Genomic DNA, 18,286 nt, shown 5'->3' on the forward strand with positions numbered 1-18,286 from the left:
ACTTAAAGTATAAAAGTAAAAGTAATGTAAGGGGGAAAAGCCATTAAGGACAAAAGCCATTGAAAATGAATGTATCTTAATATAATGCAAATACATTAAAGAAGCATATATGTGTACTATTGAGCATTAACGTGTTTCAGAGAGCAGCAGATATGATGACTAGGTGCCTATAAGTATTGTAATGGTGCAAAAAGTCAAACTTCAGAGGCATGTTATCATTTATCCTAACCTTTATTGGAATGTACATCCAAGTTTAGTTGCAGGAATCTGAGGGAACGGATGTAAGAACAAAACTGGACAAGAACATCTGAAACAACCACAACCAAATTCACTCTATCTGGATGGAGAAATTTAACTGGATAGTTTTTTTTAAAGGCCAAAATGAAATAGAGTAACGAGGCTGTTTTTAAAATGTAAGGAGTAAAAAGTACAGATAATTGCGTGAAAATGTAAGGAGTAAAAGTAAAAAGTCGTTACTCCAGTGAAGTATAGATAACCAAAATTTCTACTTAAGTACCGTAAGGTAACGAAGTATTTGTACTTTGTTACTTGACACCTCTGTATATATGTTAATAAAAGGCCATTTGTCTATTTACTGTACAGTGAGCGAAACAACTGGAGTCAAATTCCCTGTCTGGCATGTTCAAACTTGCCCAATAAACCTGATTCTGATTAACAGCTAATGCATAAAATCAAAATAAATGTACCTAAGAACCAATAAATTCGTTTTTTTGATTTTAGCAGGCCACTAAACCCATTGACAAGTATACAGTAAAAAGTCTTTATAAAACATTAAATGTTTGCATCTCTTGAAGAGTGTGAGGAGGAAGTCACACAAAAATGCACCAGATATCGTTCATCCCGAGAGCGTACAAGCTTTATCAGAAGTAAAATAAACTTTTTTTTATCATTGTTTGACAGTTGATTATTTTTTTTTTTTGTTGTTGTTGTTGGGGTTTTTTTCAATAGAGAGGTCCTTTTGTCTCAAAGTGTAAGAAACATCATAATTCATATTGTTATGCAATGATTTATTTCAAATAAACTTGATCTTTACGTAGGAGAGAAGAGAAAGTGCACTCAGGGAGATATTAATTCCTCTGTTTTACACAGGGAGTCCCACCTTTCTAGGTTTCTAGACCGATTAATTCACTAAATCTGGGTTAAAACGTTTTGTAGCTGCGCCGAGACACAGAGAGCTGTAAACGAACTAATCAGGGCTTATTGTAGTGCAAGTTTGGGGTTTAACCAGTTTATATTTAGATCTGTGCCAAAAATAAGGCAAGGCAAGTTTATTTGTATAGCACAATTCAACACAAGATAATTCAAAGTGCTTTACATCAACATTAAAAGCGGTAAGACACAATTAAACAGTAAATAACAAATAAAATGAAATAAAATGACAAGAAAAGAGGTAAAATAATAAAAAGCACAAGGGCAGTAGAGTACAGCAGGTCAGTATTTAATTAAACAGTAATAATAATAATAATAATAATAATAATAATAATAATAATAATAATAATAATAATAATAATAATAATTATTATTATTATTATTATTATTATTATTATTATTATTATTATTATTATTATTATTATTATATTAACAATAATAATAATATAACTTATTTCATTATTAATAGAACTGAGGTGTATATAATAATAATAATAATAATAATAATAATAATAATAATAATAATAATAATAATAATAATAATAATAATAATAATAATAATAATAATAAAACGTATTATTATTATTATTATTATTATTATTATTATTATTATTATTATTATTATTATTATTATTATTATTATTATTATTATTTATTATTATTTACAATTGTTTGGTGTAATTCCGCCCCCTGCTGGACAGACCGGGCAGTGGCGAAGACGCCGTTGCCATGTGAACTTAAACGGCCTCTGATTGGTCGACTCGGAACAAAGGAACCAATCAGCGCCGGTGTTGTAAGGAAGTGGCTCCTTGCGGCGAAGCGTCTGGATACGAGGACGGCTGCCTTGATTTTAGCTTCCTTAATAACATTATCTTTGTAAACTTCGCCTACCAAACAACAACACCGTTGTGAAAATGATATTTGGGTATTTTTACTGCCCAAAAAACTGAAACTTAAAGTTAAATCGACTAGCTTTTATCAAAATGTTCAAAAAATTCAACTTCAGAAGAGGCAGAGACAAAGACTTTGTAAGTTTCTCTCTGTTAAATGTTTCTATGTCTATTTAAATCAAAATTATTTCTGTCTTTATCTGGTATGAACTGTAATGTAATGATATTTAGTCGTTATGTAGTAACAGTCTCTACAGGTAACACCATAGACTTATAAACTCTGGCTAAATCACTGAAGAAAACTATATTTATCTCAAACACAGGATTCTTAAAAAATGCATGATAATTATACAAACATAAAAACACCAAATGAAACGTGAAATGAACCAAATGCCTAAATTCTCAACATGTTATAATATTATATTATATTGTTATAATATTCACACACAACTAATGACAGAACAGGTTACTTGAACCTTCTGTTTCCCAGTTGATATAGTTCTCTCTTTTTTATCATTTGTCTTAGTTTTAACCATTTGAAAGTCACCGTGATAGAAAGCTTATCATTTCACTGGCTACAAGGAAGGAATATATTGACATTTGTTTATCCACTCATTATCCACACTTGCTTATTCCTATTTAGGGTCACAGTGAGGGGGGTCACTGTATAATAACCTAAACTTGATGTCTGTGCCGGAGCATGTTGTTTGGTGGCGTTGAAGTGATCTTGTTTATTTGTGGGTAAAGGAAAAAGTGTCTATGAAATGCTGTTTACCCTGTGACCCCGCAAAGGATAAATATGGGAAATGGATAGATGGATGGATGTAAATGCTGTTTATTGAAAATTGGTAATGACATTTTGATTGTTAGCTAATTCTGATTTTCATTTATTTAGCTTCATTCTCATTCTGAGCAATCTTCCTTTTGTGGTTTTTGAACTGAACTGGTACCAGGTGACCTCGTCACTCTGAAACGCGGTGGAAACCATAGACATATATATATATATATATATATATATATCTAAATATATATATATATATATATATATATATATATATATATATATATATATATATATATATATATATATATATATATATATATATATATATATATATAGATGCCTCATACGACAGCATGCATATATATATGCATGCTGTCATGTATAGATAGATGCCTCATACGACAGCATAAGACTGAAAAAAATAATTAATCAATCAAAATGTGATTCTAGCATCAGGAACAATTTGTTGATAATTCTGACTGTCTCTGAGTTTAACATGCAAATATTTTCCGAAACCATGATAATGCATACTCTTCATTTATTCAAAAGTTGTATATAACCTTACACATATCTTCACAAATGTTAGAGTGGTAAAGCTCTGTGTAAAAATTGCTGTAGTACAAAGCAGTCCTCTTTCAGGGCTTTTAGTGTATGTGTAAATATGATTTGTTAGATATATCTATATATCTATATATATAAAGATATACATAGATGTATATGTGTGTTATGGCATGCCGTTCAGGAAATGAATCTTTCTTTCAATTAATCTTGTTGTTCCATTCCATATATTCAAAGATTAATTATATATAAAGATAAAGATAAAGATAAAGATAAAGATATATATATATATATATATATATATATATATATATATATATATATATATATATATATATATATATATATATATATATATATATATATATATATATGTATATATATATGTATATATAAAAATGTTAAGCCTACTATGAATATATTAAAATACGCAGAATCATGTGTCCGGTATCATGCCTAGATGTATGACGTTGGCAGAAAATGTATTCTGCGTATTCTGCGAGTTAATGCATTTATTAAGGTGTTGCTCCAATATTTGTTGTAATTATTTGTGGGGTAAAACAAGTGTTTTTAAACTGTGTGTCATTCATTGTCATGGTTTGATTCATCACCTCCTTCATACCTGTTGTGTTTTCGTGGTGACGTCACGCTCAAACCCTCCCAACCATCGTCAGGTGTCACGTGTCTAATGTCTGTGTGAAGGAAAGTTTCCTGTAAACTCCCTCTAAACTCTAATCTCAATCCCCTCTCAACCCCCTCTCAACCCCCTCTCAACCCCCTCTCAACCCCCTCTAAACCCCCTCCCAACCCCCTCTCAACCCCCTCTCAACCCCCTCTCAACCCCCTCTCAACCCCCTCTGAACCCCCTCTGAACCCCCTCTGTGTGTCTGTAGAAGCACATAGCTCACGGTCTGATCCCGGCCGCCTCCATCGCCCCTAAAGCAGCCGTACCTCGCACTCCTCCCCCCCGCAGCCCAAACCCTTCACCTGAGAGACCCAGGTACTCCCGTAACCTCCTACATCCTTTCCTGTTAGTTTCTGTTTTTACTCCCAGGTCATTTCCTGTTGTTACACGTTTTTAAACAAGACTCTTACAGGTTTTAACTTAACGTACTAACATCAGCCCCATATGTGTGATGTCATGGCGATGTAACATGATACTTGTTTATTATCATCACTACTAAAATTTAATTGATATTTTATGGACTGAACTTATACGGAAGTGTATTGCATTCACTTGAGAAAAAAAAAACTCTGCTCTGTTTTTTTGTAATTAACGAGTTAATTATCTCAGAATTCCAAGAAGGATTCATTGGACAACAAAGCATTGTACATTTTATATAACACTCTGATTGTTCCATATCTGACTTACTGTGTTGAAGTTTGGGGAAATGCCTGTAAAACATATATTCAATCAATTTTCATTCTGCAAAAAAAAAGCCATAAGAATAATCAGTAGAAAACGATATAGAGATCCAACAAATCCATTATTCTTTCAGTTAAAATAGTTGAAACTAGTAGACTATAGTATTCTGCAAATTATGTTTAAAGCTCATAAAAAAACTTTACCAATAAACATTTAGAAAAGATTTGAAAAAAAAGAAAGCAAGTATAACTTAAAAGGCACAGAGATTTTTAAAAAACCAAGATGCAGGACAAAATTGATGGAACGTCGTGTTTCTGTGAAAGGAATCAGTTTATGGAAAAATCTGAACAAAGAAAACAAAGAATCCAAATCAAACATTATATTCAAAAGAACAATTAAAGCCTGTATGTTAAGTAAATATAATGAAATATGTTAGTTAAGTTTGATTGATATACCCATTGACGGCGGTAATTTTATTTTATTTTATTTTAGTTTTTTATTCACTTAGTTGTTGTTTTTTTTTATTTTTATTTTTTATATATGTTATTTGTGAAGTTATTTCTTGGAAAAAGGGGCAGATCAGATAAGATTCTTCTTCTTTCTGCTCCCTTTTCATTCACAATTTAAGAACATTTGTATTTGTATTGAATTGTTTTATTTTTTTGAATGAAATAAAGGATAAAAAGAATGAAGAAATAAAAGTTTTAATGAAAAAAAAACTGCTCTGTTTTTCTGAATTCGGAGCAGATTTTTTTTTCTCAAATGAATGCAATACGCTTCCGTAAACTTAAAAGAAAAACGTGAAAATACATTAATAAGCATATTAAAAAAAACTGTCCTCTAATTTTGATGTGATAAACACCATAAAGACAGGATTTGATGTGCATTTCTGTAACATAAAGTGCCTCCATGTACAGGTCGGCCTTAGCAGCTGCCATTTTATCGTCGTCCCTCACTGGACAGACGTGGGCCATCCCTCCCGTACGGCCCAGATCCTTCTCTGAGTTCGATCGGTCAGAGTCCTTCATATCTGAGCCAAACTTCAACACACATTACAGGTACAGGCAGCCACACCGCGTTGCCCACGGCAACGCCATCACAAGCTTCCTAGTCACCACGCATGTACCCCAAATTCAAGGAGTTTAAAAGTGCTACTTTTTTATAAAACATGTCCTTACTTGGCTTGAAACCCTACAGAAGAGTATTAGGGCCATGCAGGAGAAAAAATATTTGAGAGGGGAAGATTTTTTTTTATTGTGCACTTCGAGAAAAAAGTTGAAATGTTGAGACAATACAATTTCAAGAATAAAGTCGAAATTTCGTTTATAAAGTCGAAATTTCGAGAATAAAGTTGAAATACATTTAGACTTTTTTCTCGAAATTGTACTTCGACATTAATCTCGACATTTCGACTTTTTTCTCAAAATTTTGACTTTTTTCTCGAAGTGCATAATGAAAAAAAAATCTTCCTCCTCTAAAATATTATTTTTATTTTTCTCCTGCCTGGCCCTAATACTCTTCCGTTAGGAAACTGAGTATCTCAACATGTTCACTCATTTTTAAGCATTTAATAATAATTAGTAAATGTAGAAACACCAGCACAGTAGCTAACACACCTTGAGGTTTAATGTTGGAGGCTTTTCAGTAGTTTTCAAAGCATTTTTCAGTTTAGGAGAAACACATTTAAGGAGGATAAATCTTAAGTTGTTGCACACGCTGGATAATTGTCTCCATCACAGCTCTTAGGTGAATATAACTCTTCAACATTTTCACTATCCTTAGAGACAGATGGTCGGAGGATTTGGACTCCCGGCCTCGTCTCTCGTCCCCCGACCAGTCGGAGGGCGAGTTTGAAGACCGGGAAGAGGAGCTGGAGAGTGAAGAAGATGAGGAGGAACACGTCTACCAAACTCTGGAGAGAGAAAATTTTACGTTGCCAAAAACTGTCCGTGACCTGGGACTAAAAACAAAGGTGAGGAAGGTTTTCTCCTGCTTTGAAGACAATCTTTAGGGATAAAAACGTACCTCTTCATGTTTACTTTTATCGGTACCAGCCAGAACCACATGGTGGCACAATTTCCCACAGCAAAGAAATGCCTCTTATCTCCCGAGCAAATAAGTGACGCACATGTTTGACACTTGTCCCAGAGCTCAGTGGTCGTTTTGAAGGACAGGTTTGATAGTGTGGTGATATTAATCATTATCGGTGCAATCGATCTACTGGCTGGTGCTCTTCCCATCACAAGTATCCAGTACTGGAGATGAGGGGGGGTGAGGGGGAGGGCATGCCCCCCTGAAATAAAAAACGGTCAAAATCATCCCCCCTGTAAAACTGCCATCCCTCCTTTCCATTCCTTATGTCATTTCATCAATGAATGTGGTTTTACTGCTATTTCAACATTTAGAGTCATCACCAGAAAAATAACACCAGAAAAATAACTTATTTGACAATTTTCACCTGTTTCAAGTAAATTTTCACTTGAAATAAGTAGGAAAATCTGCCAGTTGGACAAGATTTATCTTCTCATTACAAGCAAAAAAATCTTGTTCCACTGGCTGATTTTTCTACTTATTTTAAGTGAAAATCTACTTGAAACAGGTGAAAATTGTTGTTTTTTCCAGTGATGAGTCTTGTTTTAAGTGTAATATTTCTTGACTAAAATGAGACATTTTAACTAGAAATAAGACAAATATTCTTGTTAAGATTTTGAGTTTTTGCAGTGATCCGTGTTACTTATCCTGTGAAGGACAGAGTCATATTGATAAGTTCAGAAAAGTGTTTTTTATTGTTGTGTTTTGATGTATTTGATGTAAGCCCAGTGGATATTTAAAGCTTACAGAAGGCTGCATTTAACTGCTGCTATGTCATTCCTGCAGTATTTCTGCAGGAGTTTTGGTCACTGCTATTATTTGTTATATGATATTATTTGTATTCAACAGAAATGATCTGTCCCCATATGATAAAATCCACCCTCCCCCCTGATTTTGTTTTACAAATCGAGTACTGCACGTATCACAGTCTTCTGTTCATCATTACCGTAGTCTTTCAGATTTCTCCTGATTAATTTCCAGCTTTTCTTCAGACTTTGTTTTCCAGGATTTGTTTTTGAAGCTCCACCAGTTCAGGTGTTATAATTTAATCTTATTAGAGCAATGCATGTGCTCTTGATTACAGACCTTTTAGTCGTGTAACTCCCTAACCACAGGGAATTGATCCCGTGTACTTGTTCGGCCCCTTCATAGTGACATTTGTTCCCTGTTTTGTATTGGAACTGCTCTTCTTGAGGCATCTTTTCTTTCAATACTCTTCTCATTGTATCCCAAGAGAGTGCTGCTGCACAAAGCTGGGTATTATTCAGTTACAATTGTTCCCTGCACTATAATGTTGTGATGCTGAATGAGAATGACTCCAGTAAGCTGCATTTCATTGTCTGTCAAATATCTTTCAAGGTTGTCACAGGATCTCGCTGTACTTTGCTTTATTCACAACAGCAGCTCCTGAAAACACTCCAGCGGTACAACTTTGGTTCAGGAGTTCAGTATTGATATTATTCCTGCAGAGTCAAGAGACAGGTGCCTTCATGGGATTGTCATCTTTTGGGTCTTTGTTTTTCTTACATGACCATACGGGCAGAGGTGTCTTCAGTATTCACATTCATTACTCAGGTAGAAGTATAGATACTAGAGTTTAAAAATACTCCTGTAGAAGTTGAAGTATCAACTCAAGTTTTTTACTCAAGTAAAAGTATAAAAGTACTGGTTTCAAAACTACATAAAGTATAAAAGTAAAAGTAATATAAGGGGGAAAAAAGCCATTAAGGACAAAAGCCATTGAAAATTAATGCATCTTAGTATAATACAAATATATTAAAGAACCATATATGTGTACTATTGAGCATTAACATGTGTTTCAGAGAGCAGGAGATATGATGACTAGTTGCCTATAAGTATTGTAATGGTGCAAAAAGTCAAACTTCAGAGGCATGTTATCATTTATCCTAACCTTTATTGGAATGTACATCCAAGTTTAGTTGCAGGAATCTGAGGGAACGGATGTAAGAACAAAACTGGACAAGAACATCTGAAACAACCACAACCAAATTCACTCTATCTGGATGGAGCAATTTAACTGGATAGTTTGTTTTTAAAGGCCGAAATGAAATAGAGTAACGAGGCTGTTTTTAAAATGTAAGGAGTAAAAAGTACAGATAATTGCGTGAAAATGTAAGGAGTAAAAGTAAAAAGTCGTCTGAAAAATAATTATTCCAGTGAAGTATAGATAACCAAAATTTCTACTTAAGTAAGGTAACAAAGTATTTGTACTTCGTTACTTGACACCTCTGCATATGGGACATGTTTGTATTAGATTCATTAATTCATGTCAAGGTGCTTTTTAAAACTGGTGTTTTGAGGAGCTTCGGCTCACGACCTGCAGGCTGAATGGAGAGGCTGATGAGGAGGACAGTGCACAGATCTGGAGAGTCAGGACAGAGATGTGGACAAGGCATGGGCTTATCTCCGACACATTTGATTTGATTTGAAGATTTTATTTCGAACATGCATGTTAAAAAAGAGTACAAAAAAGTAAAATCACAGAATACAAATATATATATATCTATATGTACAGACCTCATGGATCCACCAACATGCTCCAAACGGAGTAGGATTGAAGTAAACACTTATCCAGTCCTAACCCTGAATCTGACATACATTTTTACATATAACAAGACGAGCTTCAATAAGCTTACTTATAAAACACACATTCCTACTTTAATAACTGTACAATACATTGATATAATACTCAATTATATGTATATATAAATATAGTCAAAATAAAAAAAAGCAAACAAAAGAAAACAAAAGAAACGCCCATCATTTAGTTGCTACTATGTATGTATGTAATAATAGAAGTAATTATAATGTATAGTATTACATTATCAATACTTTACTATAATACTACAATATAATAGAGAACCATAGATATATAAATAACTATATAAGAGTAGAAATGCTATATATACACTGGTTCATATATTTACCTCCAATTATATACATAAGAATTACTATAAATCTATATATCGACATATCATATAACTATCAATATTAATAGAGATATAGATACACAAATACTGTACGTATAATACAACTCAATATATCCATATACATACCTACATATAACATAACTATATCCATAATAATATACGTCTATATATCTACATATATTAATAAATGTACATATCTACATGTTTATTCGCATCTGTATTTTGAATAGAATGTTTCTTTGTATCTTTTTTTAAATGGTGATATGTTTTGACTTTGTTTTAGCTCCATGTTCAGTCTGTTCCACAGTTTCATCCGTAGGTCGACATACAGATACTCTTCAGTTTTTGTTCGTCTGTTGAGAACTTTAAAATTAAACTGACCCATGAGTTTGCAGCTCCCTCTCTTTCAAAAAATATCCCCTGTATATGGGGAGCTTGAGGAAACGGTGAACGCTGCAGAGAGACAGGGAGAGATGTGTTGCACCTGTCAGACAAACGAAAGAAAAGCTTGGAGCGAAGCAGCTGGAGTTGTGGGCAGTGGGACGTCTGCAGGGCCAGATAATGGGAAAGATCCACGATGGCTGCAGGAGCAGGACTGGGGGTCGATTCAAATGTCAAGAAACGATTCGATTCCGATTCTTAAGAATCAGAATCGATTATCATGATTTGATTTGATTGGATTCGATTCCGATATTGATTTGGGTTAGTGTTATTAACATGACTTATATGACTGTAGTTATGCAACATATTAATACTAGTATTATATTGACATTCAACAGCAAGTATTGCAGCTAATGATGGTGTAAGGACCAATCAGCTCCCAGAATGCTGATAGAACTGAAACAGAAACATCGTGGGTCAGAATTACCAAACAGATCCAGGGAGGAAACAGAGACGGAGAAAATCAGTTTTATTTTTTCCCACATTCCGTTTTTATTTTTTTCCATTCTCTGTCTTTTTCGGGTTTTTAATTTTTGAGAATTTGGTTTTTAGCATTTTATGCAAATGTAACCCCAAAGCAGTATAAGAAGTAATGAAATATAGACAATTTATGCAATTATAACTGAAAACTTTAATGTTTTCACACCTTTAAACATATTTAAAGGCAAAAACATGGCACCAGTTATTCTTGTGTCCAACAAAACATACATTTTTTGGGCATAAACAAAAAAATACCAAAAGTTGTAATGGAATGATGAGAAAAAATCGATCTTTAGACATACGAATCGATTTTTAGAAATTAATATGAATATCGATTTAGAATTGGAAAATCTATTTTTTCAACACAGGCCTTTGCAGGAGCCACAGCTTCTTCTGTTGGAACTCCATGGAGTTGTCCCCCGGTCACGGCCTGGCAGGTCATACTGTCTGGAGATGATGTTGGCTGGTAACTGGCTTCACCACCAAGTCCAGAGGATTCAGGGAAAGAAGCAGTGAGACTGTTGCTGGAAACCCGGAGGGGGAGTCTTTGAAGGCCCAGCCCTGATAGGCCGACTCCTTCTGGGTCGGCTGAAGCCGCGCTGGCTGGAGCCTAGACTTCGCTGATTATTATCTCAAGGATAAAAATACTATATATATGTATATTCATCTATCACAGGGTGCAGTTTAAAGCAGAATACTCTCCCATTTCCCTTTGATGTTTCTTTGCTTCTTTCCGGCTCTATCGCTTCAGCACAAATCCCGTCAACGCTTTCAGTTTGTGAGCCTCATTTACATTTACTTTAAAGTTAATTCACAGTTTATTAAGAGTGCTGAGAAGATAACCCAGTGCTGGCAGTGGTCATAAAGACGGCGGCCACTAGTTTCACACAGGAGAGATGAAGGCAGCAGGGTTTTGTTCATCTGTCTGACACATAAATGTGTTTCCTGTCTGTATTCCAGTCCGGTTCTCCTCCGCCAGCTCAGATGTCTGCCAGACGCGTCCCGTCTCCAGGTACTGTTGCATCACCGTCGGCTTTTTCTGTTTATCAAAAGAATAAAGAAACAGAAACTCTTCAAAATAATAAACAGTTTTTTTTTTACTTCTGCTGTGATGTACAGCATAAACTACCAACCAGCAGCTGGACTATAAACACCTTAAATACATTAAACTACATTTACAACTACTCTCCATAAAATCTTAATTCTCCAGAACCGTTTTGTAAGACTTGCATCTCGATCTGTGTGGGATGTTACTGCTGCTCCTTTATTTAAAAATCTACAGATCCTTACTATTTATGACATCAACAGTTACCAAATATGCATTTTTCTTTACAAGATATTTTCCTGAGAAGGAAATGTTCCTGAGCACTTTAGGTCATACTTTGCCACAAACTCTCAATTTCATTCCTACTCAACTCGGCAGGCCCTCGCCCTACATCCGCCTAAATGTCTGGAATCTAGAAGCCAATTTTTGTTTAGATTTAGAGGTGTCAAAGTCTGGAATAGTTGGTACCAGATTGCAAACAATTGTAGGTCCCTCTCCATTTTCAAAATTCGCTCAAGAGAGCATTTAATTCAACAATGTAGTCAAGAAAGCTCTTGCTTTTCCCACTGTTAATGTTCTTTTGCACTTCATATTCTGTGTTGCCATTTGTTCAGCATAATAATCATATTTTCATGATCATGTCTACAGAAATTTTTTTATTTTCTTTTATTATTTTTTTTATTTTATTTTCATTCATGTTCTGCATGCAATTTTTATGATATATTATTTATTTTGATTTTTATGATTTTGTATCCTCATTGTATCCTCATAACTATATTGTTAAATGTTATTAGGTGGGGGCTCCTCATAAGCCTACTGGCTTGCTCGCTCCTCCCTGCACAGTTTCTTTTAACTGCACTTATTTGTGTAATGTTATTTTTTTATGTTATGTGCTAAATAAACTAAACTAAACTAAAACATCTGAACATTTTGAACAGGTGAACAGGAAATAAATCTATTCTCCTGCCAGAAATAATCATCTTTAGATTTAAACCTGACTTATTTTACTCATTAAGATCATTAATGATGCATAAAGAAACAGGTTTTTGAATTTCCTTCATTATAAAAGAGGAAACTACTTTTCTTTGAGGACAGAAAGTAGTTCAGTCCTTCGGTAACCTTTTGTCAGCAGACTAAATGGAAAGCCCCATTACAGACGCCATTACCTGAGCGGCCCTCGGGCTCTGCACCATGTCAAAGGAAAATGCTTTACGAGTCCCTAAAATTATCCCGGCTGAATCACACTGACGCAGAGGCTCGCTGTTTGGGGAAAAGGCCCATTTAAGCTACGCGGGAACATTGATTTTCACATGCGGCAGCGTTAAGCTGAGAAATGGATTCGTATGACGAAGCGAGATGTTCTTCTGTAAACGTTCATATTTCATTACAACGTCCAGATCTCACTGAGGGATCCAGTGTCCCGTCTCCCGAAGCCCCGGAGGAGAGAGCGTCTGCTGGAAAGAGCCCTGACGACTGGAAGGATGATGTGCCATGTAGGTTTGTGGTGCTGAAGTCTAGTTTCAATACTTAAGAAATTATCTGTACATTTCTGCAGCTTATAGCACCCTATAATGTAATAATTTCCTGAAAATGTAATAACATTTGCACTTAACTCAATCGAAAATGTAATAAAACCCAATAATGTAAAAACTTCACCAATAATGTAATAAAATATCCTGACGGATATTGTAATAACATTTTTACCAATAATGTAATACCTTATTACATTTTTGGGAATTTATTACATGGTACTCAAAGTCTGCAATTTAACCCAATAGTCATTCTGGTGTTTCAAATCCAGCTTATATAACATTCTTAGATAGTTAAAACACAAAACTACTATTACATTATTTGTCAAATTTTACATTATCAGTTTTGGGGGAAAAAAAAGACCCACCTGAAGATGTAATAAATTCCCAATAATATAATAAGGTATTAAATTATCGGTAAAAATGTTATTACAATATCAGTCAGGATATTTCATTACATTATTGGTGAAGTTATTACATTATTGGGTTTTATTACATTTTCGATTGAGTTAAGTGAAAATTTTATTACATTTTCAGGCGTTATTACATTTTCAGGCAATTATTACATTATAGGGTGCTACACAGCTCCTTTGTGTATTAAGCATGAAAGAATGATGCCACTGCTCGTTGCTCCCTTCTTTGTCCTATAGAGGGAATGCATTGATGTCACTTCCCCACTGGACCAGCGCCCTTACTCTCACTGAGTGGCAAAACATCAGCAAAAACAGCTGCAACTAGTGGAAAAGACGGGATAAAAGCCGATTATGGCCATAAATTAGCGTCAGTTGGACTTGACAGAGACCCGTACAGTTACCCCAAGAACCAGTGGTCCATGGACATTAATATTTGGTACAGTTACCAAGAACCAGTGGTCCATGGACATTAATATTTGGCCACAAATCCAGTTTCCTGATATTTATATGTACTTAATTTCTACGCCGGGGAAATACAGGAAGCAAAGCTTGAAGATACAAAAGTCTTGACGCTTGGTCCGACTTCAAGGCAGGATTTGTTGTAGAAATTAAAGTGATGAGGACACCGAACTTCATGATTTGACCTTTTAACGTTAGCTACCCAAAAATCCAACATTACCTGATACAAAATGGGAACCGCAAATCCACGTTTCTGTGCCTGGAATCCAGTTGTTTCTGTGAATTGCAGCGATTCATTTGTCCTTAAGCTTATTTTTCGGCAGTCTGTAAAACGATAACTCCGATTTCTTGCTAAATCTATGAGTACAGTCGATGGCACAACAGCTCTTTCCCATTTTAGATGTTTTAATTGCTCAAACTGAAAGTTTACGCTGCCACTCAGTCTTTCTGCCACTCAGTCTTTCTGACACTCAGTGGGTGAAACCCGCTGTGAAGTCGCATCTGTGACGTCATGTGCAATCCCTCTATAATCTATCAATAGATCCTCGAAGAAATTTTCATTTTCAGGTCAAGGAAAACACACGTTTAATACAATCATTACCTACATGCATATGTCTTATTAATGATCTGTCCTGGTGTTTTCTGGTTGGCTGCTGCGTCCAGTTTTTCCCTGCTCAGGGTTTCCTCCCATTCTGCTGTGGCTTGAATAGACAATATATACTATAGATTAAGAATATTCAGCAGGATTTACTTTAGCAGCAAGCTTGTGTTCAGTTCCCAGGGTATTTTCACAGCTTGTTTATTTCATTTAAAGTCCGTTACAGCACTAAACCTGCCACATAATTAGCTGTTTTTAAACAGGGGATACGTTCCCCTTTCCTGTCTGGTTCCCTTTTCATTTCTGTTCCTGCAGTTGTCATGTTCAAGTTTGTTCAGGCGACGCCTTGAGTAAACGTTTAGTGCTTGAGTCCTAATTGTTTGCTCTACTTTTCTAAAGTATTCTTGTGTAATTATCATTTTTAGTCTCTTCAGGGTAAATGCATCAGTTGGATTCATTTTTATCATTAAATTCAGCACATTTCTAATTTTCTGCCTCGTTACAGACGCTGTTGTTGCAGGTATGCCGCCAATTCCCAGCAACGACCGCGGCAGAAGCCCCCGGCCCGTCACCCGCATGTCTGCGGAGCGCGGCAAGCTCTACAGCGAGGTGCGGAGGGAGAAGAAAACAAGGATGATGGAGGAACAGAAGCATCTGGAGGAGAGATTGCAGCGCCTGGAGCAGGAGATCAGTCACAGCCAGGCTTCCTCAAACCCCCGGTCTTCTGCAGGTAGCTGGAGAAACTCCTGGGGGGGGTGGGGAGGTTAAAGAGCTGTCGGGTGAAGAGGAGCGAAGGTAAATGGGACAACAAGGGAAATGAAGCAGAAACGGCCGATTACTGAGCTCACAAGAGAGAAAAGAGGCAGCTGGAGTTGCTGCTGCAAATGATGGAGTAGGCCTGTGTTGAAAAAATCGATTTCCCAATTCTAAATCGATTCTCATATTAATTCCTAAAAATCGATTCATATGTCTAAAGATCGATTTTTTTAATTTTTTTTAAATTTTATTTATTTATGTTTTTTTTTTTTCATCATTACATTACAACTTTTGGTTATTTTTTGTTTATGCCCAAAAAAGGAATGTTTTGTTGGACACGAGAATAACTGGTGCCATGTTTTTGCCTTTAAATATGTTTAAAGGTATGAAAACATTAAAGTGTTAGTTTATAATTGCATAAATTGTCTATATTTCATTACTTTATATACTGTCTTGGAGTTACATTTGCAAAAAATGCTAAAAACCAAATGCTCAAAAATTAAAAACCAAAATAGACCAAAAATGGAACAAATAAAAATGGAATGTGGGAAAAAATAAAACCGATTTAATACGTCTCTGTTTGCTTCCCTGGATCTGTTTGATAATTCTGCCCCACGATGTTTCTGAAAGCAGTTCTATCAGCATTCTGGGAGCTGATTGGTCCTTACAGCATCATTAGCTGCCAATACTTGCTGTTGAATCTCAATATAATACTAGTATTAATATGTTGCATAACTACAGTCATATAATTCATGCAACATGTTTTAATAACACTAACCCAAATCAATATCGGAATCGAATCGGATCGAATCAAATCTTGATAATCGATTCTGAATCTTAAGAATCGGAATCGAATCGATTCTTGACATTTGAATCGATCCCCAGCTCTAGGATGGAGCTCTGACTCGGTTCCTCTCGACTGTAATGCATTAACATTTATTTCCCTCTCACTAAATCAGTAAAGCAAAACACTGCTGCAATATTAGAAAACATTAATGATCATTTTCATGAATGATTTTGGAAGTTATTAAGAATAGCAGCGTTCATTTACATGTGTGAAACCCTCTTCTTATCTGTGTTGCTGTGACTGCAGGCAGCCAGGCGGAGCTGCAGAGTTTGAGACGTCACGCTCAGGAGCTGGTGGACGAGAACGATGCTCTGAAGCTGACGGTCCACCGTCTGAATGTGGAGCTGAGCCGCTACCAGGCCCGGTTCAGACCGTTGTCCCAGCAGGAGGTAAACTGACCACCAAACTGACCTGCTGCTGGAAGATCACACAAAAAAAGTACAGTGCAGACCAAAAGTTTGGACACACTCCCACATTTGTTTGAATGAGAAGGTGCATCCAAACTTTTGGACTGTATAGTATATATATATATATATATATATATATATATATATATATATATATTAGGGGTGTAACAATATATCCTGCCACGATTAATCTATTGTGTTGACTAGTAACGCACATCCCACCGTCAGAGCCGACTGGGAGATTTGCGAGGCCCTGTGCGAAATGGCTGAGGGGGCCCCCTCGCGCGCGCGCTACGCTCACGCGCGCAAAATTTTTGGGGTTTTTCGGGTCGGATTGGGTGTCTATATGCGCAATTTTAACTCTCCAATTAGCAAAATACTGGATACCTTCCCCTGCCTCATCATCATTTGACTTGCCTTGACGCGGGGCCCCACGGCTGCTTGAGACCCGGTTGGATCGGTGATTTTTGTAACAAATTTATCAAACGAGCCTTTCAGAGAGGCATTAAACTCTTCCATTTTCTTTTGTTTTTTTTCTTTTTTCATCCCCTGATGGAAATTTCCTGATTCTGTCTCGTTCTCTCGACATTGTGTGACAGTTTGTTCCAACTCCACCGTCTGGATCAGAGCAGCTTGTGTCAACGCGCTTGGTCAGACGCAGTTGTATTGAACAACAGACACACGCATCATTGCACATATATTTATTGATATGCACAGACTAGTACACATTTAGGTCTGTAATGGAACGTGACTGTTGATATCTATAAGGGAAAAAACGAAAAAAAAAATTTTGAAAAAAAATTTTTTTTGAAAAAAAAAAAAAAAAAAAAACGGCCCATAGCGCGAGGCCCCTTGGGGCGCGAGGCCCCGTGCGGTCGCACGGTTCGCACACCCCTTGCGGCGGCTCTGCCCACCGTGCCTCGACTCGCGGATCAAAATCTTCATCCGCTCAGAAGAAACTAGGACCGTTTTGGTCCCGATCACGGGACTCTTGCAGGGTTTTGAGCTCTGAACTTTTACTAATGTAAGGCTGGTGTAGAGTTAAGCCTTACCTTATTAAATTAAACCTTTTTGGGGTCGTGAGTAGGATAAACACGGGGACAACTTCTGCTGAGTTCCAGTGTACTTTAATGTCCCTCAACAGCGTAGGATTTTAGAACATCAACACAGCACCTAGTGCCGTACTGTGGCGTATCACTCCGCCCAATCTAAAACAGAATAATCACTACAGATAAACTGACTAGTGTCATTATAGTCCCTGATTTACATCAGAATATAAAGAATATATTTATAAAATAATGAACCCTGAATTACCAAAATAACCTTCTTAACAAAAATAAATCTCCTCTTACACTTATAAGGTGAGCATGAATCAATCTGTTTTATGATGTAAAATTGTATGTATTTATTTACTTTTATTTATTTAATTTTAGTTGTACAATTTCTGGAAAAGAAAAAAGTCAAATCATACATGAGAGAAACTATTCAGTTACTTGTATGA

At 35.8% G+C, this 18,286-nt stretch overlaps 1 protein-coding gene across 3 annotated transcripts in view; it reads left to right on the forward strand.

Moving 5' to 3' along the window:
- The first annotated feature begins 1,993 nt into the window (after nucleotides 1–1,993).
- cep89 (centrosomal protein 89) overlaps nucleotides 1,994–18,286 on the forward strand; it is a 106,825-nt gene continuing 90,532 nt past the window's right edge. For all 3 annotated transcript variants that reach the window (XM_061746816.1, XM_061746824.1, XM_061746832.1), the window contains exons 1-8: nucleotides 1,994–2,198; nucleotides 4,296–4,402; nucleotides 5,686–5,826; nucleotides 6,551–6,740; nucleotides 11,692–11,743; nucleotides 13,174–13,269; nucleotides 15,281–15,505; nucleotides 16,625–16,767. In XM_061746816.1, the coding sequence (XP_061602800.1) occupies nucleotides 2,154–2,198; nucleotides 4,296–4,402; nucleotides 5,686–5,826; nucleotides 6,551–6,740; nucleotides 11,692–11,743; nucleotides 13,174–13,269; nucleotides 15,281–15,505; nucleotides 16,625–16,767 (999 nt within the window). In that variant the 5' untranslated portion in view covers nucleotides 1,994–2,153. The remainder of the gene's footprint in view (nucleotides 2,199–4,295; nucleotides 4,403–5,685; nucleotides 5,827–6,550; nucleotides 6,741–11,691; nucleotides 11,744–13,173; nucleotides 13,270–15,280; nucleotides 15,506–16,624; nucleotides 16,768–18,286) is intronic.

This window comes from Cololabis saira, chromosome 2, assembly GCF_033807715.1.
Source record: "Cololabis saira isolate AMF1-May2022 chromosome 2, fColSai1.1, whole genome shotgun sequence".
Lineage (NCBI taxonomy): Eukaryota > Metazoa > Chordata > Actinopteri > Beloniformes > Belonidae > Cololabis > Cololabis saira.